The following is a 27,837-nucleotide window of genomic DNA, read 5'->3' on the forward strand; positions in this document are numbered from 1 at the left end:
GGTGAAGAGCTTTTGCACATGCCCAAAAAACCCAACTGCATCTTTTGGAGATTTGGCAGCATCTGCAATGACAAGGTTTAGAGTATGTGCTCCACATGGGATGAACGTGAGACTGGGATTTTTTTTTTTAGCAGTCTGGCTTGTACTCTTTGGTGCTTGCCCTTCATGTTGGCCACATTATCATAAGCTTGTCCTCTGCAATCTTCAAATGGAATCTTCAGCTTGTTCAGCTTATCTTAGATGACAGTTAACAGATTCAAGCCTGTTGTAACCTCAACATTCACAAAGCCGAGGAAGTGCTCCTTGATCTCTGGCTTTCCCTTTAAAGCCACGCTTCTCAGAATAATGGACATTTGCTCCTGGTGACTAATGTCAGGTGTACAGTCCAAGATAATGGAGAAGTACTTTGAGTCTCTTACTTGAGTCACTATTGCTTCCAGAATCTTGTCTCTCACAATCTGTATCAGCTCATTCTGTGTGCTCCTCCCAAGGTAATGAGCATGTCTCTCCATCTTTCATTTTGCTGAGTTGATTTTCCATAACGGGGTCAAATTTTGACAGTAATTCAACCTTTTTTTAGGAAGTTTCCATTATCTGGTTGGAAGAGTTTGTCTGATGAACCCCTGAATGCTCGGTTTCTTTCAGCCAGAGACTGGGTGATACTTATTAAACGTGTAAGGACATCCCGCCATCTCTTTCTTTCAGCCTCCAAAATTGTAATTTGTATCTGGTCAAGAGTCTGTCCCCAACGTAGGTGTGGATCAAGTTCTCTCCACTTAATCACATTGTTTGTGTGTTCAGGACTACCCTCAGAATGGTGTTGATATTTGACCAGTCATTCACGCCTTCCTTTATTATTTTGTACTTTTTTGTAGTAAAGAGCTTACAGCAAAAACAATACACAGCATTGTTTTGATTGAGTATGAAAGCCAGCTCCTGGTAATCTTTTCCCCATTTGACAGCTGTCTCTGTAATAAACCTGACAGGAAACCTCTTCTAGACTTGTCTTTAGGGTAAGAAAAATCCAGTCCTGGTTGAATGGACCTCTGAGCACTAACTCAGTCCTCATAAAATCTGTTAAGACTGGGGGCCAATCTGCTGGGTCATTTGGTGGAGTAGCAACTGTTCTATTAGGGTCTGAGCTGCTTGTATCTGATGCTGGCTGTACACCTCTGGTTATGCTAGTACTGGCTGAGGCTGCCTGTACTTCACCTGGATCTGTGTTAGTACTGGCTGAGGCTGGATATAGATCAACTGAGTCTGTGCTTGTACTGGCTGATGATCCAGCATCTCCTCTACTGACAAACTTAAGCATAGTAATAGTATTGTTATCAGCTGCATCAGCCCCATTCAAACTGGCTCCCCCAGATTTCCTTTTATACACGTTCAAATATAAAATAGTATTTATACTATGGCTTGGCTGAATACTTGATGGTTATTATTTACTGAGAGATGTGCATCCATATTGCCCAGTATGCCCAGCTAATCAACATTTTGAATTCAATGTATAAATCACTAGTCAATGTCAATCCATTGCTTTCCATCTTGCATTAGCCCAGAGTTGTAACTAAACCTTGACTGAGAGACTAGATAATCATTGTCTTGTTTTAAAATGATGTGCGCCTATGAGGAGTGTCATCACACCCATATATTGTCTGGACTGGTCCCCAAAGAGGTTGCTGCTGGAAAGCGCGAGTTTCAATTCGTGCACGCGCATATGAATGCATGTTCACGCGCGACGCGGTTATCTTTTCCGAGCTGCAGTTTATAAACACCGGATATGGAGATGAGTAGAACCAGGAGTGGCTTAGACCGGGCAGACTGCCCAAATACCCTACTCTTAACCAGTGGCGACCGGTCATTCAGGACCTGTTTTGAGCACCACCTGTTTAGCTAAAACACAATTTATTTCTAGCTCTAGTTGAGTAAAATAAGTAATATTGTTCTGGTCAGAAGATAATCCAGAAAATGACGGTAAACAGCGCCACTCTCTGGCGGAAAATGTAATGTTCTATTCTATAGTTAAATAAAGGTTAAATAAAAATAAATACAATTCTCAGCCAGGCCCATCTTTTCAAAGAAAACACAATTTCAAATCAAATACATTTTTATTTGTCACATGCGCCGAATAAAACAGGTGTGGACCTTACCGTGAAATGCTTACTTACAGGCCCTTATTAACCAACAATGCAGTTTTAAGAAAAGATTTACAAAATAAACTAAAGTAATTTTTTTTTAAATAAGACATTAAAATACAGAGTCAATGTGCAGGGGTACAGGTTAGTCGAGGTAATTTGTACATGTAGGTAGGGGTAAAGTGAATATGCATAGATAATAAACAGTGGGTAGCAGCAGTGTAAAAACAAAGGGGGGTGGGGGTGTCAATGCAAGCAGTCCGGGTGGCCATTTGATTAATTGTTCAGCAGTCTTTTGGCTTGGGGGCAGAAGCTGTTAAGGAGCCTTTGGACCTCGACTTGGCGCTCCGGGTACCGCTTGCTGTGCGAACAGTCTATGACTTGGGTGACTGGAGTCTTTGACAATTTTTGGGCCCTTCCTCTGACACCGCCTAGTATATACTGTAGGTCCTGGATGGCGGAAGCTTGGCCCCAGTGATGTACATGGCCATACGCACTACCCTCTGTAGCGCCTTACGGTCGGATGCCGAGCAGTTGCCATACCAGGCGGTGATGCAACCATGCGCTCGATGGTGCAGCTGTAAATCTTGTTGAGGATCTGGGGATCTAATCATATCTCTATTTGAGCTAAATATGTAGTCGTGTTGCGATCACAAGAAAACCCTAGTCATTCAGGTAAAGAACCTCAGTCAGGCAGACAAATCTGAATGTTCAACAATTCGTTTCCCTGGCTGATAAGGCTTCTACTTAGAAATACTATAAGAGTAAATTAATAGATGACATTCACTGCTATAAACCTGTCTCCAGTATAATCGCATAATTTACACAGACCCACCGCGGACATTCGTGTGAATAGGGGTTCCATGGTCTGTTTTGTCAACGAGCTCAATGTATTTCAAGGACTTGTGGTAGCCAGATGATCCCAATAATTTCGGTAGCCTAGTAAACGATTCCCCCTCTCGGGTGATCTATTGCGAACTGTCTGGGACTCGTTGTTTCCCTGTTTACTACTCAACGACATTTTACTTATTAAGTCAACGACGAAACAACTGCAATACACTGGTCTCAAATATATTAGCATAACTAGGCAACACAGAACCATGGCGGACCCACTGTAAAATGAGAAGCTTTTTATCTTATGAAAACGTGTCCCAGTCCAACATGCTCGCTGAAATATGCGCTCATATCGTCGTATTTCACCAGATTGAGTTCTGTCATCACCACCAGCTCATCCAGGCCATATCACATCACCCATATTAGATTATTTCTTATGTCTTTCTGTCATGACTGTAATATTAGTTAATATGGCTAAATAGGTCTACCTGGATGTGAGCTGATAACTTATAAAATAATGTTCTCCAACAAACCATGTGATGAGTGATTATCACCTCTGAAGAAAAAGAGATGTTCACATTTACATTGTCACATCATTATTTGATAAATTAACAAAACAATTAACAACAGACACTTATCTTCAGTAGGCTCTTTATGCTCTTTATGTCCCGGCAACAGTTGAAGAAATGACAGCAGCAAGGACATCATCACTGTTTACATCTCTGAACCTCTTCCTGACTAACCTGTTTGACTGGCTACTTACTGTATGTTATCTTTGCATTTCAGACATCACAGATATAAATACATATTTGGACGCTCATGAAGATCTTCTTCTTTAAGGTTTTATGGCAGCCTATAAGTGTATTGCCACCACCTACTGGATGGGGTAGTGAAATTAAATCATACAAAATAAATAAAAATGCTTTGTTTGTAAATTACGTCTGAGTGCTGGAGTCTGCCCCTGGCTATCCGTAATAAAAATAATAAAAAACTGTGCCATTTGGTTTGCTGAATATAAGGAATGTGAAATGATTTATACTTTTACTTTTAATCCTTAAGTATATTTGACCTATTACATTTATTATTGATACTTAAATATATTTTAAACCAAGTACTTTTAGACTTTTACTAAAGTTATATTTTACTGGGTGACTTTCACTTTTACTTGAGTCATTTTCTGATAAGGTATCTTTACTTTTACATGACAATTTGGTACTTTTTCCACCACTTTTTCCACGATATTCCTTCGGTCTACATACTCTTGACACATGGCCAAATAATTTGCATTTATCACACTGCAGGGGTTTGGGCACAAAGGCTCTCTCACAGGATGTCTCATAAACCCAAATACACGTGAGAAGGGAGCCTCTTCATCAAAGAACAACAGAGTGGATGGAGTGTGTTTCCTCACTCCATCCACCATGAGGGACAGTTGGTGTGCACCAACCACTTGATCCAATTCTTCACGTATATCCTTTGCATTTACTTCTAGCGCCACCCAAGAGATATCACCCTTGATAGGTGGCCTGCTTTGAAGACCCACACACGACACATTCCAATCCGATATCTTCTTGACGTACATAGAGATGGAATATACAGTGCCTTTGGAAAGTATTCAGACCCCTAGACTTTTCCCACATTTTGTTACATTACAGCCTTATTCTAAAATGTATAAAATAACATTTACAAAACTCAGCAATCTACATACAATAACCCATCATGACAAAGCAAAAACAGGTTTTTAGACATTTTTGCAAATTTATCAAAAATAAAAAACTGAAATACCTTATTTTCATTGCTATGAGATTCGAAATTGAGCTCAGGTGCATCCTGTTTACATGGATCATCCTTGAGATGTTTCTACAACTTGATTGGAGTTCACATGAGGTAGATTCAATTGATTGGACATGATATGGAAAGGCACACAAGTGTCTATATAAGGTCCCACAGATCAAATCAAACTTTATTTGCCACATGCGCCAAATACAACAAGTGTAGACTTTACCGTGAAATGCTTACTTACAAGCCCTTAACCAACAGTGCAGTTCAAGAAGAAGAAAATATTTACCAAGTAGGCTAAAATAAAAAGTAATAATAAAAAGTAACACAATAAGAATAACAATAACAAGGATATGTACAGGGGGCACCGGTACCAAGTCAGTGTGCAGGGGTACAGGCAAATGTATTTTGTGACTCCCAGATGTCATTATACTCCCGTACAGACAGAGGGCGATATTACGTTGCACCAGTAACTCACTGCACACACTAGCAAAGAGAGAGGATGAGAAGCTTCTGTTCATGCTACGATGGCGTCAGAAGTGAAACCTGTCTTTGAGGTACGTTTCCACTCAGCAAACTTTAAAGATAAAATCAGTTGGAATTTATTTAAAAAAATGTACATTAAAATGATCGTTTTATGTGCCTCATCACAATAAAATAATGCGTAGTGTATGAACGCTCGTGCATGATTACTAACTAATTGTGTTTGTTGTGGAATGCAGCTAGCCACGCGGCTGTTGGCTTCTTGTATGATATGTTAAGTGTGCAATTGGTTTTGTATTGCAGAAGTGCATAATTGTATGGACTTATGTCATAATGATTTCATTTTTTAACAAAAAAACTCATTGGTCTTTTTATAATTCTAAATGGAGATGTTCTATCATCCGTGAGGGTTTGATCGTGCTACTCTGTTGCACTTTTGATGTTTTCCTTTGTCTTGTTTGTTGTTATGATGCTTTTAACTAATGTTTTCTGCAACAGGAGAACACTGCACTAGGATTCCTGTATAGGCTGATGAATGGAGCGTTTCAGGACTCCAAAGATTCCGTTCTCTCCAAGGCTAATGTAAGCAGTGCTATTCACATTAGCGTTGCGTCGGCAACACTAAAAAAGTAATTCCGGGTTACGGAATTTCAGAAATTTGTCCAAATATAAGTCCCCCACGTAATAGTAGAAAATTATAATTAACCTGTATTTATTTATGATACATGTAAAGTAATTGTCTAAACATTAACCATTATTAATATTTGTTCATATTTAAGTGACATTTGCATTAAATTTGGGGTTTAGAACATCTTCCATGATCAAATAAATGCCCCCAATGCTAATCATTGTATATGGAATACATATTGGCTTATGCCTGCCCATACCATAACCCCACTGCCACCATGGGGTACTCTGTTCACAACGTTGACATCAGCAAACCGCTAGCCCATGTAACGGATGTGAAATGGCTAGCTAGTTAGCGGGTACGCGCTAGTAGCATTTCAATCAGTTACGTCACTTGCTCTGAGACTTAAGTAGGGTTTCCCCTTGCTCTGCAAGGGCCGCGGCTTTTGTGGAGCGATGGGTAACGACGCTTCGTGGGTGTCAGTTGTTGATGTGTGCAGAAGGTCCCTGGTTCGCGCCCGTGTCGGGGCGAGGGGACGTACTAAAGTTATACTGTTACACCCACACAACTCTATACACTCTGTCTGCCATCTGCCCGGTACAGTTGAAACCGGGATTCATCTGTGAAGAGCATACTTCTCCAGCGTGCCAGTGGCCATCGAAGGTGAGCATTTGCCCACTGAAGCCGGTTACGACGCCAAACTGCAGTCAGGTCAAGAACCTGGTGAGGACGACGAGTATGCAGATGCGCTTCCTTGAGACGTTTTCTGACAGTTTGTTCAGATATTCAATGGTTGTCCAAACCCACAGTTTCATCAGCTGTCCGGGTGGCTGGCCTCTGACTATCCCGCAGGTGAAGAAGACGGATGTGGAGGTCCTGGACTGGCTTGGATATACGTGGTCTGAGGTTTTGCGGCCAGTTGGACTTAGTGCCAAATTCTCTAAAATGACGTTGGAGGTGGCTTATGGTAGATAAATTAACATAAAATTCTCTGGTAACAGCTCTGGTGGACATTCCTGTAGTCTGCATGTCAATTGCACACTCCTTTAAAACATCTATGGCATTGTTGTGTGACAAAACTGCACATTTTAGAGGGGCACCTGTGTAATGATCATGCTGGTTAATCAGCTTCTTGATTTGCCACACCTGTCAGGTGGATGGATTATCTTGGCAAAGGAGAAATGCTCACTAACAGGGATGTAAACAGATTTGTTTACAATTTGAGAGAACTAAGCTTTTTGTGTTTATGGAACATGTCACAGATGTTTTATTTCAGCTCATGAAACATGGGACCAACATTTGACATGTTAAGTTAATAATTTTGTTCAGTGTATATATGGTCATTTCACGGGGCTCTGAATAATACGGAGTGTTGCTGGCCATATTGGCTAATAGAGCATAATCTATTCTGGGTGCTGCAGTAAAAGTAATGTAGGGAATACTCAGTAGGGTCTGTAGAATGTATATATGGTGTCATTTCATAGGGCTGTGAATAGTACAGTGTTGCCGGCCTTTCACTGTTGTCAAACGGCTTAAAATGAGGTGTCTGGACACTATGGTACAAATATAGCACTGTACAGGAAAAAATATTTGTGCCGAAATAGAAGTGGGGTGGGTAGTACCTAGTCGGGTCTGTAGAATCTATATACAGTGAATTCGGAAAGTATTCAGACCCCATGACATTTTCACATTTTGTTACGTTAGTCTTTTTCTAAAATGTATTAAATAAAAAATGTTCCTCATCAATCTAAACACAATACCCCATAATGACAAAGCAAAAACAGTTTAATTAAACATTTTTGCAAATTGATAAAAAATACAAAACAGAAATACCTTATTTACCTAACTATTCAGACCCTTTGCTTTGAGACTCAAAATTGATCTCAGGTGCATCCTGTTTCCATTGATCATCCTTGAGATGTTTCTTCAACTTGTTTTGGAGTCCACCTGGGGTAAATTCAATTGATTGGACATGATTTGGAAAGGCACACACCTGTCTGTATAATGTCCCACAGTTGACAGTGCATGTCAGAGCAAAACCAAGCCATGAGGTAGAAGGAATTGTCCGTAGAGCTCCGAGACAGGATTGTGTCGAGGCACAGATCAGGGGAAGGTTACCAAAACATTTCTGCAGCATTGAAGGTCCCAAAGAACACAGTGGCCTCCGTCATTCTTAAATTGAAAAAGTTTGGAACCAATAAGGGCTTTGGTCAGGGAGGTGACCAACAACCCGATGATCACTGACAGAGTTCCTCTGTGGAGATGGGAGAACCTTCCAGGACAACAGACAACAGTCTCTGTAGCACTCTACCAATCAGGCATTTATGGTAGAGTGGCCAGACAGAAGCCACTCCTCAGTAAAAGGCACATGACTGCCCGTTTGGAGTTTGCCAAAAGGCACCTAAAGGACTCTCAGACCATGACAAACAAGATTCTTTGGTCTGATGAAACCAATATTGAACTCTTTGGCCTGATTTCCAAGTGTCACGTCTGGAGGAAACCTGGCACCATCCCTACAGTGAAGCATGATGGTGGCAGCACCATGCAGTGGGGTTGTTTTTCAGAGGCAGTGACTGGGAGACTAGTCAGGGTCGAGGGAAAGATGAACTGAGCAAAGTACAGAGATTCTTGATGATAACCTGCTCCAGAGCGCTCAGGGCCTCAGACTGGGGTGAATGTTCAACTTCCAACAGGACAACGACCGTAAGCTCACAGCCAAGCCAACGCAGGAGTGGCTTTGGGACAAGTCTGACTGTTCTTGAGTGTCCCAGCCAGAGCCTGAACTTGAAACCTATCGAACATCTCTGGAGAGACCTGAAAATAGCTGTGCAGCTCCCCATCCAACCTGACAGAGCTTGAGAGGATCTGCAGAGAAGAATGGGAGAAACTCCCCAAATACAGATGTGCCAAGCTTGTAGCGTCATACCCAGGAAGACTCGAAGCTGTAATCGCTGCAAAAGGTTCTTCAACAAAGTACTGAGTAAAGGGTGTATTTTTGTTTTTGCAAACTTTTCTAAAGGATTTTTGGGGGATTAATTTTAGAATAAGGCTGTAACGTAACAAAATGTGGAAAAAGTCAAGGCGTCAGAATACTTTGCTTTGTGGCCAATGTAATGGGCGGAGTAAAAGGCCAGCGACACTCCGTATTATTCATAGCCCCATAAAATGGCACCACAGGTTCTACAGACCCTACTTAGTACTCCTCCTTACCCTACTTTTACATCGGCACAAATAATATTTTATGTATCGTATAGTGTCTTGGCACCCCATTCTAAGCTACAGTATTTGAAGACAGTAAAAGGCTGGCAATACTCAGTATTATTCAGAGCCCTGTGAAATGACACCATATATAGATTCTACAGACCCTACTGAGTACTACTCACCCCACTTTTACATCGGCACATAGAATAGTTTTTTTCTCCATAAGCAAATATGTCTATTTTAAAAATTGTCTTTTTTTATTTAACCTTTATTTAACCAGGTAGGCTAGTTGAGAACAAGTTCTCATTTACAACTGCGACCTGGCCAAGATAAAGCAAAGCAGTGCGACAAACAACAACACAGAGTTACACATGGCATAAACAAACATACAGTCAATAATACAATAGAGAAAAAGTCTGTATACAGTATGCAAATGAGGTAAGGCAATAAATAGGCCATAGTGGCAAAATAATTACAATTTAGCAATTAAACACTGGAGTGATAGATGTGCAGAAGATGAATGTGCAAGTAGAGATACTAGGGTGCAAAGGAGCAAAAAATAATACAGTATGGGGATGAGGTAGTTGGATGGGCTATGTACAGGTGCAGTGATCTGTGAGCTGCTCTGACAGCTGGTGCTTGGACAAATGGAATGGGTGAAGTAGAAATGGCTGCTGGGTATTTAGACCAGAGTCATCCAAATAATAACACATATATATCAAACAAACAAACCATTAGGAACACCTTTTTTTAATTTTTTTTATGTATTTTTATTTTACCCTTTTTCTTCCCAATTTCGTCATATCCAATTACGATCTTGTCTCATTGTTGAAGCACTCCAACGGGCTCGGGAGAAGCGAAGGTCTAGTCATGCGTTCTCCGAAACATGACCCGCCGAACTGCGCTCCTTAACACCAGCCTGCTTAACCCGGAAGCTAGCCATACCAATGTGTCGGAGGAAACACCTTTCAACTGACCACCGAAGTCAGCTTGCAGGCGCCCGGTCCGCCACAAGGAGTCGCTAGAGCGCGATGAGCCAAGTAAAGCCCCCTCGGCTAAATCTTCCCCTAACACGGACGACGCTTTGCCAATTGTGCACCGCCTTATGGCTCTCCCGCTTGTGATAGCCTGGGATCGAACCCGGGTCTGTAGTGACGCCTTAGATGTTGCACCACTCGGGAGGCCTCAGGAACACCTTTTCTAATATTGAGTTGGACCACCCCCATTTTGTCCTCAGAACAAACTCAATTCGTTGGGGCATGGACGCTACAAGGTGTCAAGCGTTCCACAGGGATGCTGGCCCATGTTGACTCCAATGCGTCCCACAGTTGACACATTGGCTGGATGTCCTAGACCTCGAAGTCAGTTCCGCTGCATTTCATTGTTCCTTATCAGGTATTACAGAAAACCAGCAGGCTTCGAACCTCGTAGGGTAAGAGTTGAATATCCCTGGTCTATGTCATGGAAAGACAGGTGTTCTTAATGTTTTGTATACTCAGTGTAGACGTGCACTAGATCAATAGGGTCTGTAAAATACTGTTATTTACTTAAGCTCCAACCATTTATCAATGTGCCTCACCTTATAATATTTGTTATATAAAGTAGTAACTCTGTTTAGTTTAGATTTGTGGTAACATTTGAACATTGTGCACTATTGATTTCGTATCATACACAGCATTTTACCGCAGACTTTTATTTTGAAGGTAAAATTGGAAAACGTCAGTCTTAATGTTGCTGCCATGAAGCTAATGCTAATCACATGCTGTGAATATTTAGAAAGAAAAATCTGGTTGTTAGCATAGATTGAATATATATATATATATAAGGTTGTTAGCCCCATGGCTATGATAGAGGCCTTTAGTGGCTTTAGTTTGATGATCAGTTGATTATTTTAATCAGTTGTGTAGTGCTAGGGCAAACAACAAAACATGCAGACCTTGTGGTCCCGAGGACCAAGTTTGGGAAACCCTGCCGTTTTGGTACAGGCAGTGCCACAGAGCTCGCCAGCTTGTAGTCCTAAAAAGCGGAAATGGGTTACCTCTGATTCGTTCAGCCATTCAAATGGGGTAAAGAATAGGTTTTTGGGATAAATGCCCCCCAAAATGTCTGGGGTTAAGAAGTTTAGAAGATCTTATATGTTTTGTTCAATGGGATAATATCAGTCAGTTAACATGACCTTTATGAATTATGAAGCCTGTGCTTTTTTGGATTACATAAATGCTTCAAAATATTAAACAAGTGATGTTTGCTGATGATGATCACATAGAACAAAATGTTAAGTTATGAAGATGATCTCATACATCACTTGTTTTACATTTTAAAGCATTTATGTAATCAAAAAAAGCACAGGCTTCATAATTAATAAAGATCATGTTTAACTGACTGATATTATCTCATAGAACTAAAAGGATAAGAGATTTTAATCCTCTGTTAACCTCAGATTGTTTTTGCTGTTTATCCCAAAACCCTCCCCATAGGCTTTGTCCAACGAACCATGGCGGAGTTGATGCCTACAAAAAGACACCATTACTATTGCTATCTATTGAGGGCTTCCACCGTTTTAATGTAGTCAACTGGGTGGGACTTCCAACTTCATTGGCTGATCCCTCCTGGTGACCCTGTTGGAGTCATGTCTAACCTACCCTGTTGGTCGTCAACAACCAGGTGTTCCGGTTTTCAGGGAAATGGAAGAGACCCTGTGACGCGACTTCTGTTTTTGGACTTTAACAAGGCGACAATATTAACTCCTCCACATTTACTGGATTGGTTGAACAGTGCAGAAGAGAACCTCCCACGACAGTTATTTTATTCTCCTCAAGACCAGAATGTGGGGGATCTAGTGTCAGGCGTTTCTTTTACGCCTGCTAAGTTAGGTTGTCTAACCAGGTCATCAGAAGGGATCAGCCAATTGTGAAGAAAATGTAGTACTTTAAAATGGAGATTGCCTTAATGGCTCTGCCCATGCCGTCACAGATGCCATAATGGCACGGACACAATGAGGCGTCTTTCCATCTGCATGGTTAGCCCTGACATCTCATCTGAATGAATATTATCCTCTTTGAATGATACTTTCACAATACGTTTATGTACAGTATGAAATATACCTGCTGTGCTTTTGGTGTCTCTATTCTCTACAGGAGTATACAGCCCAAATTATTCTGGAGAGCGCAGTAGATGACTTACAGTAAATGTTTTTTCCCGCCCTTCACTCCAGGATTGTAAGGACAACTTCAGCATAACTCCGCCCCATCACGCAAAAGACAAACCGCCCCTGCCGACTCTTAGAAAGGTTTCAGTGATACTGGAGGACTGCAGGAAATTACTGGGAGACCGTTTCAGACAATGTGAAAGAGAGGAGAATGGATTTGAGGCTTCAATTCCTCTTGGTAAGTGTATTTGTTATGAAGTAGTGTAAAAATCAGCCTATTCAATGTGCCAAACTGGGTCAAAATATATATATTTTTGGTGAATTCTGATTAAGTTGTGTTCTTTATAATAACAATTCTGAGATAAAAGTGCTTGGAAAGTATTTATGTGCCTTAATTTTTGAAGATATATAAGAGTTAACAAATGTAATTTAATTGTTCCATTGTTTTGAATTGAAGCCATCGGATCCTTACCGTTTTTTATACGGCGTGACTACTTTTGCAGATTTTTCTGGAACCCGAATGTTCCGTGGTTAAGATACTGAGATTTCTGTGCATGTGCAGGATTTTAGTTTTTAACGTAGCTGCTGTCTACTCCGCTACCTACGCAGCTGTTTCTTGGGGGCTGCTCGTGCTTCGCTGCCGCTTCCTCCCTGATCGACGATGAATGTTGTACACAAAAGACATGTCGATGTGTTCCAACTATGCACGTTTAATCGCCTCAGGCTATTAAGCATAAGTTGATTGCATGTAATTTTTTTCAAGAGGAGTTGCATGCTGACTACACCGGCCATGCGCGTGCACATGTTGATTTTGTCTGTCCCCATCAGACGCGATCATGACTAGAGGTCGACCGATTATGATTTTTCAACGCCGATACCGATTATTGGAGGACCAAAAAAAGCCGATACCGATTAATTGGCAGATTTATTTATATATATATAATAATGACAATTACAACAATAGTGAATGAACAATGAACACTTATTTTAACTTAATATAATACATCAATAAAATCAATTTAGTCTCAAATAAATAATGAAACATGTTCAATTTGGTTTAAATAATGCAAAAACAACATTTTGGAGAAGAAAGTAAAAGTGTAATATGTGCCATGTAAAAAAGCTAACGTTTAAGTTCCTTGCTCAGAACATGAGAACATATGAAAGCTGGTGGTTCCTTTTAACATGAGTCTTCAATATTCCCAGGTAAGAAGTTTTAGGTTGTAGTTATTATAGGACTATTTCTCTCTATACCATTTGTATTTCATATACCTTTGACTATTCGATGTTCTAATAGGTACTTTAGTATTGCCAGCCTAATCTCGGGAGTTGATAGGCTTAAAGTCATAAACAGCGCAATGCTTGAAGCATTGCGAAGAGCTGCTGGCAAACGCAGTAAAGTGCTGTTTGAATGAATACTTACGAGCCTGGTGCTGCCTACCACCGCTCAGTCAGACTGCTCTATCAAATCATAGACTTAATTGTAATATAATAACACACAGAAATACGAGCCTTAGGTCATTAATATTGTCAAATCCAGAAACTATCATTGTAAAAAACAAAACGTTTATTCTTTCAGTGAAATACGGAACCGTTCCGTATTTTATCTAACGGGTGGCATCCATAAGTCTAAATATTGCTGTTACATTGCACAACCTTCAATGTTATGTCATAATTACGTAAAATTCTGGCAAATTAGTTCGCAACAAGCCAGGCGGCCCAAACTGTTGCACATAGACTCTGCGTGCAATGAACGCAAGAGAAGTGACACAGTTTCCCTAGTTTAATATTGCCTGCTAACCTGAATTTCTTTTAACTAAACATGCAGGTTTAAAAATATATACTTCTGTGTATTGATTTTAAGAAGGCATTGATGTTTATGGTTAGGTACATTCGTGCAATGATTGTGCTTTTTTCGCAAATGCGCTTTTGTTAAATCATCCCCCGTTCGGCAAAGTTGGCTGTCTTTGTTAGGAAGAAATGGTCTTCACACAGTTTGCAACGAGTCAGGCGGCTCAAACTGCTGCATATACCCTGACTGTTGCACAGAACGCAAGAGAAGTGAAACAATTTTCCTAGTTAAAAGAAATTCATGTTAGCAGGCAATATTAACTAAATATGCAGGTTTAAAAATATATACTTGTGTATTGATTTTAAGAAAGGCGTTGATGTTTATGGTTAGGTACACATTGGTGTAACGACAGTGCTTTTTTTCGTGAATGCGCTTGTTAAATCACCCGTTTGGCGAAGTACGCTGTGATTCAATTATATATTTTTTAAATTTTTATTTTAAAATTTTGCCCCCTTTTCTCCCCAATTTCGTGGTATCCAATTGTTAGTAGTTACTATCTTGTCTCATCGCTACAACTCCCGTACGGGCTCGGGAGAGACGAAGGTCAAAAGCCATGCGTCCTCCGAAACCCAACCAAGCCGTACTGCTTCTTAACACAGCGCGCATCCAACCCGGAAGCCAGCCGCACCAATGTGTCGGAGGAAACACCGTGCACCTGGCGACCTGGTTAGCGTGCACTGCGCCCGGCCCGCCACAGGAGTCGCTAGTGCGCGATGAGACAAGGATATCCCTACCGGCCAAACCCTCCCTAACCCGGACGACGCTAGGCCAATTCTGCATTCAATGATAAATTATCGATTATATGCCATGCAGGACAAGCTAGATAAACTAGTAAAATCATCAACAATATGTAGTTAACTAGTGATTATGTTAAGAGTGATTGTTTTTTTAAAGATACGTTTAATGCTAGCTAGCACCGTGGCTCCTTGCTGCACTCGCATAACAGGTAGTCAGCTTGCCACTCTCCTCGTGGAGTGCAATGTAATCGGCCATGATTGGTGTCCAAAAATGCAGATTAACGATTGTTATGAAAACTTGAAATCGGCCCTAATTAATCGGCCATTCCGATTAATCGGTCGACCTCTAATCATGACATGCAGGTGAAAATACCAAAAGCTATTGTGAATCAAATATTTTAATTTAGGGGCAGATCGATACAACAGTGCAGTTCAAGAAGAGTTAAGGAACATTGAGTTGTTATTTTATCTGACATGCATGTGGTCCACTTATTAGCTGGTTCTTTGTAGAGATCTTACCAGGAGTCACACAAGTGTGTTTCTCTACTCTGATAATTCATCCACAGATAAAATGGCAAACCTAGTTTTTAGTTAGTTAAACCCATGTGGGTTTGTATCTTCCTGATATCCAGTAAGGAGGGGACTTGTAGTGCATCTCCAATAGAACCAAGCTATGGCTATGAAGATGCTCGTTAATGCATGTGAGCAGTGTGTGTAAAATGATTGAATAACATGTATGTGCACATTTATTTAGCAACTGTCGCGCACTCAACATGGCCAGTGTGGTTTGCGTGTTAGGCTAGATGCAGCTATACACAAAATACATGTTCAACCAGGGCTGTAGCTACATATGAGGAAACTGATGTCCGGACCTCAGTCATTTTTCAGAATAAAAAATCTAATAAATAGTTTTGGGGGAACTGTTGGTCTCAACTTACTGTTGATAGTTAGAATAGTAGAAAACACAAAGTGCAATTTGGAAACTTGGTTGTGTATCAGCAGTTTTCCTCTTGTTATGTCGCTCACTGACAGTCACTCAGTTAGTCCATGTCAGTTAACATTTTTTAGATTGGTAAATTAGTCTATAGCCAGCTATCTTACCTTGTAGTAATCATGGCCGAATTACTGGCAGGGCACACAGGGCACTGACATCCAGGGGGGACCCCATTTTAATTTTGTTAGTCATTCTCACTCAGATATCAAATGTCATAAGTCATGGCAAAATGTGTAGAATTTCAGGAAAATAGCTGTAAATCTGCAACAACAAATCTGTAAAGCAAACTTATTTGTTCACCTTGTGTTCAAGTATTTTTCTGGTAACAGAAAGCATTTTAGAGTTTTTAAATGGTATAGAAATGCAGTAAATGAGCTTTAACTTAAAAAATATCTAGATTTGGACCTCACTAAAACTCAGACCCTGGCTACGGCCCTGTGATCAATATGTTCGTACAAGCTTTGGTGTCGTAACAGTATTGCAACATAAGCATGTTTGAAGATTCTAAAGAACATGTTCTGAGAATAGGCCTATACTGTCTACATCCCCGCCAGTGATAACACATACAGCAAAAAAAACAAGCAAGTCATCAAATATTGAATGACCTTGTATTCAGATGAACTATTTTGGATTTAGAAGATAATTATTTGCCTCTGTGTAGACAAACCAACTGTGTTGTTGAATACTTCACAACTGGATTGAAAAACCTTGTAAGATGTAATCATTTAGCTTTATCCACTTTTATTGAATCGCTGCGGTAAAACTGTCATTCTGATCTTGGAATGTTGTGATCACAGCATGTAAGTGTGTATAATTTGCATATCCAGACTCAACTCCAAGACACCATTGCTAGAATGTTACAATGTTCACCCCCCAGGTAGCTGGGTTTGTATTGTAGTCATCCCTTGACATGTGATACGCTTGATGTTTGAGTTTGACAGCTGTCAAACTCCGATTACGCCCATACATCACGGGCTGTTATCGTTGGACAAATTTGTTTTGCATCGCCCCCTGCCTCATGTCGGCGGAGTATGCCCATTTTAGACCATTCCATTGGACCTGAAGTGAGTTCTCCACCCACCCGGGGCATTGGGCGACGCAAAATGAACTCGTGCATTTTCAGTCTGGTTACCGGTCGGGATATGTACTCAGCTTCCTAGATCGTTCAATAGGCTACAGTGGTTCCTCCTTTAAAAGTTGCGAGCTTACACCGCGTGGCTTAGAGGTATTCAACGTCACGGCTTCATTGCTCCAAGCCACCACAAGGGGGAGTTAGAGCACTCATTATGCATTTGGGTCCCAAGGTTTTTATGACCAATCAAATCGAGTGGTTCCAATGATGAATTTAACGCAAGCCACCAGTCCCTGGTGACTTTCCTCAGTAAAGATGGCTGACAAAACATTACGGTGGAAGCAAATGTAAGTAATTATAACGTCATAACGAGTCAAGCAAAAAATGTACAATTGAGAGGAATATGTTAGTTAATGTAGAATGATTGTGCATATTTTATTTGTCAAAGTTAATTTATGAAAATCGCTATTTAGCAAGTTTTTTTTCAGTCATATACAATACCAGGTGTATCAAACGCCATTCTTTGAATGATGCGGTGTCTGCATGTATGTATTACAATTATATACTTCAAGTGTTTACCGCTCCTGGGACATCATGATTACACATTGTAACTATGCAATAGACTAGAAACATGATTTAAGTAACAGCTGATTTGTAATTCATATATACAGAAAGAAACAGTACACTGCACTTCCTATGCATATCTAACTCCCTTCATCTGCATTAATCTGAGAAGGTTCTCCCAGCCATGTGGACGATTGAAAACAGGGCAGCAAAGTTTGTTACCAGAGCGGTTTAGAGCATGTTACTATTTGCCCGTGAATAACCAGACCTTCATACAAACTTGCTATGCTGAATTCTAGATGCACAACCAAAGATTCTGCCATATCCTGCCAGCACACCCACAAGCGAGCCACTCAGGCGGAGAATGACGTGTGGAAGAGGGCAAGGAAGGAGATGGGGGAGTAACAATCCAGGCTATTTGCTCTGAGACCGGCATAGTAATGTAATGAAACAAGCAGGGAGCCGGTTTCAAACCCTCAACATTCTAGCCTGAAGTCCAGCACGCTATCGACTGTGCCCAAATGTATTAATTGGGGTTGGGGCAGATTGTGGCTAAAAACACTTGTATCAATTGGAATCTTTAACATGTGGAAAGGGGTAAAAGTATTATTAGTTTTTCACAAGCGCAGCAGGCTGGGATATTAACTGAACAATAGGCTATTATTCAACCTTTACTAAAGAATTGCCTAATAGCCGAACTAGGTGTGACAACTTGAGCTAGGTGTAACCCCCCCCCCCCCAACCTGCAACAAGTAATTTGTATCTACCTTTCCACATCTACCTACACATGGTTAATGTTCGGGGGGGGGGGGAGAAATATATTGGTCATGGCTCCCGAGTGGCGCAGCAGGCTAAGGCACTGCATCTCGGTGCAAGAGGCTTTACTACAGTCCCTGGTTCGAATCCAGGCTGTATCACATCCGACCGTGATTGGGAGTGCCATAAGGTGGCGAACAATTGCCCAGCGTCATCCGGGTTTGGCCGGGGTAGGCCGTTGTAAATAAGAATTTGTTCTTACCTGACTTGCCTAGTTTAAACAAAAATGAAATTTAAAAAACAAACTGGCATTAACCGCAGCGCAATCAATAGGAGGTGAACAGTGGCTGGTGCCGTTATGCTGTTCTGCTATTCCAAGGATGTGTAACCGAAGACTCAGTTACACCAGCAAAGTCAGGAGGAATGGGCCAAAATTCACCCAACATATTGTGGGAAGCTTGTGTAAGGCCACCCAAAACATTTGACCCAAGTTAAACAATTGAAAGGCAATGCTACCAAATACTAATTGAGTGTATGTAAACTTCTGACCCCCTGGGAATGTGATGAAAGAAATAAAAGCTGAAATTAAATAATTCTCTCTATTATTCTGACATTTCACATCCTTAAAATAAAGTGGTGATTCTAACTGTCAGGAATTGTGAAAAAGTTTAAATGTATTTGGCTAAGGTGTATGTGAACTTCCGACTTCAACTGTACTATGTTATTACAAAAAAAGCTTTTAAGTTCTCTGCTAATGCCTATTTGGAAGACCATCAAATGCTTCTCAGATGCTATCTGGTGTTCAAACTAGCACTAACTTGCTTTAACAGAAAACATTTCTGACAATTAGATAACGTGCCACAGAATGCTGCAGCAGCCTGCAAGGTGTGCTGCAGTATGACAACTTTTAAAGGAGGAACCACTGTACTGTCGTGATCATTGAAAGGCGAAGTAGCAGTTATAGGGCCTGTGTGTGGATAAAACAGTTTTTTTTTTGTGAAGTTACATGCACATATCTAGGCAGCATATCAAACACAGGCAAGATACAGACATCATTGCAAACATTGGCTATAGGAGGCAAGTCTGGCTAGTGGCTTCGATATGGCAGCAACTATAAAGATTAGCCTACATCACACAACGTAGATCGTTTTTTCTTCAATGCGATGTGTAGGGACTTGCAACTGCAATATCCGTTACAAGAGACAGAAGGTTGTATCCTTCATAATACATTGCCTTCAGAAAGTATCAATACCCCTTGACTTATTCAACATTTTCTGTATATTGTTCTGAAGCTATTACACTGTTGCTTTGGTTGTATACATGGGGTCATTGTCCTGCTGGAATGTAAATCTTCACCCCAGTCTAAGATCGTTTGCCCTCTGAAGCAGGTTATCAAGGATTTGCCTATATTTGGCTCCCTTCATTGTTCCCTTTTTCCTTACCAGTATCTGCTGCTGAAAAGCATCCCCATAGTATGATGCTGCCACCGCCATGTTTCACGGTAGGGATAGTGTTAGATGGGTGATGAGCTGTGCCTGGTTTTCTCCAGACATAGCGCTTTGCATTCAGGCCGAAAAAGTAAAATTGTCTCATCAGACCATAGAATCTTTTGCCTTATGATCTGTCTCTCATGTGCCTTTTTGCAAACTCCAGGCGTGCTGTCATGTGCCTTTTTCTCAGGAGTGGCTTCCATCTAGCCACTCTCCCATAAAGCCCAGATTGGTAAAGTGCTGTAGAGACTATTGTCCTTCTGGCAGGTTCTCCCATCTCAGCCAAGGAACACTGGTCATTGGGTTCTTGGTCACCTCCCTGACCAAGGACCTTGTTGCTCAGTTTGGTCGGACGGTCAGCTCTAGGCAGAGTCTGGGTAGTTCCAAATGACGAAGACCACCATGCTCTTGGAAACTTTCAACACTCTAGAAATTGTTTTATACCCTTCCCCAGATATTACTTGTCACACTTATATCTCTGAGATCTACAGACAGTTCCTTGGACTTCATGGTATAGTTTCTGTTCTGACATGCACTGTCAACTGTGGAACCTTATATAGACAGGTGTGTTTCTTTCTAAATTATGTTCAAACAATTTGCGTTGGCCACAGGTGGACTCCAATCTAGTTGTAGTGACATCTCAAGGATGATCAAAGGAAATTGGATGCACCTGAGCTCAGTTTGGAGTGTCATGGCAAAGGAGTGTGACTATTTATATAAATGAGATATTTCTGTATTTAATTTTCAATCAATTTGCAAATATTCTAAAAACATTTGTTCACTTTGTCATGATGGGCTATTGTGTATAGATGGATGAGAAATGTAAATTCTATCCACTTTGAACTCGGGCTGTAACACAAAATGTGGAATAAGTCAAGGGGGATGAATACTTTCTGAAGTTACTGTGTATACATACTTTTTGGTAATGTTTGTTCAAATCCCCATAGGGTTTTTAGTTCAGATTTGAGGCAGAGACATCAGCTACATTGTCATGTTTCAGAAGAGGCTGAATAAAGAGAGCTACGTAGAATAATTGTGTGCGTAAAATAACACATACGTAGAACATGATCCGGCTCCTTAGCTTGAGAAAAGAAGTTTCCAGAGTGGCGGGGTTGGGCGGAGGCAACCACAGCTTCTTTTTTTTTATATATCACTTCTCCTCAAAAGTTGTAATTATCATTTGGTATGACTGTGGCGGTCATGAAATTGTCAGCCGGTTGTCATGCATAATCCTGCCGGTCTCATGGTAATTGATAAACAAGTTTAGCATCTCCAAGCCTCCATGCATACAAGCTGCACAGAAGCAGCTGATGCGCGCCCCAGGAACATCTACATTTAGAAAGGTCTAATCTATTTCATATACACCATCACAATGAATCCATCATTTTAGTCAGGTCTAAAGAAACATAATATCAATATGAACAGAATATGAATTGGCTCTGCTCCATGCAGTAGGCTTGTTCATTTAGCTGACAAGGAATGCGTAAGTCCTGTGTCATTATTTTGTATTACACGGAACCCAAACCGGATGCGCGCGTGCGCTATCGTGCATTAATGTATTTTGTCCTCCTACACCAGACGCGATCACGACACGCAGGTTAAAATATCAAAACAAACTCTGAACCAATGACATTAATTTGGGGACAGGTCGAAAAGCATTAAACATGTATGGCAATTTAGCTAGTTAGCTTGCACTTGCTAGCTAATTTGTCCTATTTAGCTAGCTTGCTGTTGCTAGCTAATTTGTCCTGGGATATGAACATTGAGTTATTTTACCTGAAAATGCACAAGGTCCTCTACTCCGACAATTAATCCACACAAAACGGCCAACCGAATCGTTTCTAGTCATCTCTCCTCCTTCCAGGCTTTTTCATCTTTGAACTTCAATGGCATCTAAACTTTCATAGTATTACCACGACGACCGGCAAAACAGTTCGTCTTTCAATCACCCACTTAGGTATAACCAATGAGGAGATAGCACGTGGGTACCTGCTTCTATAAACTAATGGGGAGATGGGAGAGGCAGGACCTTCAGCGCGATCTGCGTCAGAAATAGAAAGGAGTTCTATTTTAGCCCTTGGCATCGCAGACGCTCGTTGGCGCGCGCAATAATTGAATAACATGGATTTCTACGTTTATTTTGCGACGCTCGCGCATGCGACGTGTCCGGTCTGGTCAGCATTTTATAAGATTTTATAGTAAGAAGAATATAATTGAACTTGGCTGAATAAAATAGAAAGTGCTCGTATGAAGTAGGGCTGGGCGATATGGCCAAAATATTATATCACAGTATTTGAAATAAAAAGTACGGTATTTTTAGTTTTTGAATAATACAAGTTCTACGTTTGCTTTATGAGTAGTGAGTGATCCTAGGGTGCTTTATGAGTAGTGAGTGATCCTAGGGTGCTTTATGAGTAGTGAGTGATCCCAGGGTGCTTTATGAGTAGTGAGTGATCCCAGGGTGCTTTATGAGTAGTGAGTGATCCCAGGGTGCTTTATGAGTAGTGAGTGATCCCAGGGTGATTTATGAGTAGTGAGTGATCCCAGGGTGCTTTATGAGTAGTGAGTGATCCTGGGGTGGCAACACATACATTCTAAGTGATTTCAATGAGTCTTTCTCCATTCTGATTGTTTTATACTGTTCAATTCAACTTCAACCAAAACAAATTGAGTGATCCCAGGGTGCTTTATGAGTAGTGAGTGATCCTGGGGTGGCAACACATACATTCTAAGTGATTTCAATGAGTCTTTCTCCATTCTGATTGTTTTATACTGTTCAATTCAACTTCAACCAAAACAAATTTGAGCACTTTTATAATTTCTGCATTTCCTGCACTCAATTGCAGTGGTTGAAAAAGTACCCAATTGTCATACTTGAGTAAAAGTAAAGATACATTCATTGAAAATTACTCAAGTAAAAGTCACCCAGTAAAATACTACTTGAGGATAAGTATTTGGTTTTAAATATACTTAAGTATCAAAAGTAAATGTAATTGATAAAATGTACTTAAGTATTAAATGTAAAAGTATAAATCATTTTAAATTCCTAACATTAAGAAAACCAGATGGCACCATTTTCTTTATTTATTTACAGATAGTCAGGGGCACACTCCAACACTCAGACATCATTTACAAACAATGCATTTGTGTTTAGTGAGTCCTACAGATCAGAGGCAGTAGATGACCAGGGATGTTGGGGTGGCAGGTAGCCTAGTGGTTAGAGCGTTGGACTAGTAACCGAAAGGTTGCAAGATCGAATCCCCGAGCTGACAAGGTAAAAATCTGTTGTTTTGCCCCTGAGCAAGGCAGAGGCAAAACAAAAAAAGAGCTTTAGCTTCATGCAGCCACTAAATTGTATGTTTAATTAATAGGCTTTGATTAAGACATTAACATATTATGGGTCTAACATATCACTGTTCCTAGGCCGTCATTAAAAATATGAATTATGTTCTTAACTGACTTGCCTAGTTAAATAAAGGTGTTAAAAAAAGTTTATCTTGACAAGTGCATGAATTGGACCATTTTCCTGTCCTGTTAGGTGTCAGGGAAAATGTATGGAGTAAAAAGTACAGTATTTTCTTTAGGAATGTAGTGAAGTAAAAGTTGTCAAAAATACAAATAGTAAAGTACAGATACCAAAAAAACGACTTAGGTAGTACTTGAAAGTAATTTAACTTAAGTAGTACTTGTAAAGTTTGTTGTCTTGTCTTGTTGCAATTAGGATTTGACTTGCGAATTAGGGCAAACTGTTGGAATCATGGAAATGGAATGACTATTCTAATTCTATAGTTAGAATATAATAGACACTTTGAATACAGTGTTGTTTGAGATGACAGAGATGACAACGAATTAAAATGCCAGGGAGGAGTTATTGTGACAGGGTAGGGACTAAAGTGTTGATAAGTATTTCCTAGGGGATCCTATAAGCTTTGGCTACATTCAAATCAAATGTATTTATATAGCCCTTCGAACATCAGCTAATATCTCGAAGTAATGTACAGAAACCCAGCCTAAAACCCCAAACAGCAAGCAAAGCAGGTGTAGAAGCACGGTGGCTAGGAAAAACTCCCTAGAAAGGCCAAAACCTAGGAAGAAACCTAGAGAGGAACCAGGCTATGAGGGGTGGCCAGTCCTCTTCTGGCTGTGGCGGGTGGAGATTATAACAGAACATGGCCAAGATGTTCAAATGTTCATAAATGACCAGCATGGTCAAATAATAATAATCACAGTAGTTATCAAGGGTGTAGCAAGTCAGCACCTCAGGAGTAAATGTCAGTTGGCTTTTCATAGCCGATCATTAAGAGTATCTCTACCGCTCCTGCGGTCTCTAGAGAGTTGAAAACAGCAGGTCTGGGACAGGTAGCACGTCCGGTGGACAGGTCAGGGTTCCATAGCCGCAGGCAGAACAGTTGAAACTGGAACAGCAGCAAGGCCAGGTGGACTGGGGAGAGCAAGGAGTCATCATGCCCGGTAGTCCTGACGCATGGTCCTAGGGAGAGAAAGAAGGAGATAATTAGAGAGAGCATACTTAAATTCACACAGGACACCGGATAAGACAGGAGAAGTACTCCAGATATAACAAACTGACCCTAGCCCCCCGACACATAAACTACTGCAGCATAAATACTGGAGGCTGAGACAGGAGGGGTCAGGAGACACTGTGGCCCCATCCGATGATACCCCCGGACAGGGCCAAACAGGAAGGATATAACCCCACCCACTTTGCCAAAACACAGCCCCCGCACCACTAGAGGGATATCTTCAACCACCAACTTACAATCCTGAGACAAGGCCGAGTATAGCCCACAAAGATCTCCGCCACGGCACAAACCAAGGGGGGCGCCAACCCAGACAGGAAGATCACGTCAGTGACTCAACCCACTCAAGTGACGCACCCCTCCTAGGGACGGCATGAAAGAGCACCAGTAAGCCAGTGACTCAGCCCCTGTAATAGGGTTAGAGGCAGAGAATCCCAGTGGAGAGAGGGGATCCGGCCAGGCAGAGACAGCAAGGGCGGTTCGTTGCTCCAGAGCCTTTCCGTTCACCTTCACACTCCTGGGCCAGACTACACTCAATCATAGAGATAAGTCTTCAGTAAAGACTTAAAGGTTGAGACCGAGTCTGAGTCTCTCACATGGGTAGGCAGACTATTCCATAAAAATGGAGATCTATAGGAGAAAGCCCTGCCTCCAGCTGTTTGCTTAGAAATTCTAGGGACAATTAGGAGGCCTGCGTCTTGTGACCGTAGCGTACGTGTAGGTATGTACGGCAGGACCAACTCGGAAAGATAGGTAGGAGCAAGCCCATGTAACGCTTTGTAGGTTAACAGTAAAACCTTGAAATCAGCCCTTGCCATAACAGGAAGCCAGTGTAGGGAAGCTAGCACTGGAGTAATATGATCAATTTGGGTTCTAGTCAGGATTCAAGCAGCCGTATTTAGCACTAACTGAAGTTTATTTAGTGCTTTATCCGGGTAGCCGGAAGTAGAGCATTGCAATAGTCTAACCTAGAAGTAACAAAAGCATGGATTAATTTTTCTGCATCATTTTTGGACAGAACATTTCTGATTTTTGCAATGTTACGTAGATGGAAAAAAGCTGTCCTTGAAACAGTCTTGATATGTTCGTCAAAAGAGAGATCAGGGTCCAGAGTAACGCCGAGGTCCTAAACAGTTTTATTTGAGACGACTTTACAACCATCAAGATGAATTGTCAGATTCAACAGAAGATCTCTTTGTTTCTTGGGACCTAGAACAAGCATCTCTGTTTTGTCCGAGTTTAAAAGTAGAACGTTTTCAGCCATCCACTTCCTTATGTCTGAAACACAGGCTTCTAGCGAGGGAAATTTTGGGGCTTCACCATGTTTCATTGAAATGTACAGCTGTGTGTCATCCGCATAGCAGTGAAAGTTAACATTATGTTTTCGAATGACATCCCCAAGAGGTAAAATATATAGTGAAAACAATAGTGGTCCTAAAACGGAACCTTGAGGAACACCGAAATGTACAGTTGATTTGTCAGAGGACAAACCATTCACAGAGACAAACTGATATCTTTCCGACAGATAAGATCTAAACCAGGCCAGAACTTGTCCGTGTAGACCAATTTGGGTTTCCAATCTCTCCAAAAGAATGTGGTGATCGATGGTATCAAAGGCAGCACTAAGGTCTAGTAGCACGAGGACAGATGCAGAGCCTCGGTCTGACGCCATTAAAAGGTCATTTACCACCTTCACAAGTGCAGTCTCAGTGCTATGATGGGGTCTAAAACCAGACTGAAGCATTTCGTATACATTGTTTGTCTTCAGGAACGCAGTGAGTTGCTGCGCAACAGCTTTTTCTAAAATTTTTGAGAGGAATGGAAGATTCGATATAGGCCGATAGTTTTTTTTATATTTTCTGGGTCAAGGTTTGGCTTTTTCAAGAGAGGCTTTATTACTGCCACTTTTAGTGAGTTTGGTACACATCTGGTGGATAGAGAGCCGTTTATTATGTTCAACATAGGAGGGCCAAGCACATGAAGCAGCTCTTTCAGTAGTTTAGTTGGAATAGGATCCAGTATGCAGCTTGAAGGTTTAGAGGCCATGATTATTTTCATCATTGTGTCAAGAGATATAGTACTAAAACACTTGAGTGTTTCTCTTGATCCTAGGTCCTGGCAGAGTTGTGCAGACTCAGGACAGCTGAGCTTTGGAGGAATACGCAGATTTAAAGAGGAGTCTAATTTACTTTCTAATGATCATGATCTTTTCCTCAAAGAAGTTCATGAATTTATTACTGCTGAAGTGAAAGCCATCCTCACTTGGGGAATGCTGCTTTTTAGTTAGCTTTGCGACAGTATCAAAAATAAATTTTGGATTGTTCTTATTTTCCTCAATTAAGTTGGAAAAATAGGATGATCGAGCAGCAGTGAGGGCTCTTCGATACTGCACGGTACTGTCTTTCCAAGCTAGTCGGAAGACTTCCAGTTTGGTGTGGCGCCATTTCCGTTCCAATTTTCTGGAAGCTTGCTTCAGAGCTCGGGTATTTTCTGTATACCAGGGAGCTAGTTTCTTATGACAAATATTTTTAGTTTTTATGGGTGCGACTGCATCTAGGGTATTGCGCAAGGTTAAATTGAGTTCCTCAGTTAGGTGGTTAACTGATTTTTGTCCTTGGGTAGGCAGAAGGAGTCTGGAAGGGCATCAAGGAATCTTTGTGTTGTCTGAGAATTTATAGCACGACTTTTGATGCTCCTTATTTGGGGTCTGAGCAGATTATTTGTTGCGATTGCAAACTTAATAAAATGGTGGTCCGATAGTCCAGGATTATGAGGAAAAACATTAAGATCTACAACATTTATTCCATGGGACAAAACTAGGTCCAGAGTATGACTGTGGCAGTGAGTAGGTCTAGAGACATGTTGGACAAAACCCACTGAGTCGATGATGACTCCGAAAGCCTTTTGGAGTGGGTCTGTGGACTTTTCCATGTGAATATTAAAATCACCAAAAATTTGAATATTATCTGCTATGACTACAAGGTCCGATAAGAATTCAGGGAACTCAGTGAGGAACGCTGTATATGGCCCAGGAGGCCTGTAAACAGTAGCTATAAAAAGTGATTGAGTAGGCTGCATAGATTTCATGACTAGAAGCTCAAAAGACGAAAACGTCATTTTTTTTTTTGTAAATTGAAATTTGCTATCGTAAATGTTAGCAACACCTCCGCCTTTGCGGGATGCACGGGGGGTATGGTCACTAGTGTAACCAGGAGGTGAGGCCTCATTTAACACAGTAAATTCATCAGGCTTAAGCCATGTTTCAGTCAGGTCAATCACATCAAGATTATGATCAGTGATTAGTTCATTGACTATAACTGCCTTTGAAGTGAGGGATCTAACATTAAGTAGCCCTATTTTGAGATGTGAGGTATCACAATCTCTTTCAGTAATGGCAGGAATGGAGGAGGTCTTTATCCTAGTGAGATTGCTAAGGCGAACACCGCCATGTTTAGTTTTGCCCAACCTAGGTCGAGGCACAGACACAGTCTCAATGGGGATAGCTAAGCTGACTACACTGACTATGCTAGTGGCAGACTCCACTAAGCTGGCAGGCTGGCTAACAGCCTGCTGCCTGGCCTGCACCCTATTTCATTGTGGAGCTAGAGGAGTTAGAGCCCTGTCTA

The 27,837-nt window shown here is 41.1% G+C and overlaps 1 protein-coding gene across 3 annotated transcripts in view; it reads left to right on the plus strand.

Annotated features, from left to right (window-relative positions):
* Positions 1–5,257: 5,257 nt before the first annotated feature.
* Positions 5,258–27,837, plus strand: part of LOC120060201 (gastrula zinc finger protein XlCGF57.1-like) — a 42,086-nt gene continuing 19,506 nt past the window's right edge. For all 3 annotated transcript variants that reach the window (XM_039009342.1, XM_039009343.1, XM_039009340.1), the window contains exons 1-3: positions 5,258–5,305; positions 5,730–5,813; positions 12,275–12,446. In XM_039009342.1, the coding sequence (XP_038865270.1) occupies positions 5,276–5,305; positions 5,730–5,813; positions 12,275–12,446 (286 nt within the window). In that variant the 5' untranslated portion in view covers positions 5,258–5,275. The remainder of the gene's footprint in view (positions 5,306–5,729; positions 5,814–12,274; positions 12,447–27,837) is intronic.

This window comes from Salvelinus namaycush, chromosome 15 (genome assembly GCF_016432855.1).
Source record: "Salvelinus namaycush isolate Seneca chromosome 15, SaNama_1.0, whole genome shotgun sequence".
In the NCBI taxonomy this organism is placed as follows: Eukaryota; Metazoa; Chordata; class Actinopteri; order Salmoniformes; family Salmonidae; genus Salvelinus; species Salvelinus namaycush.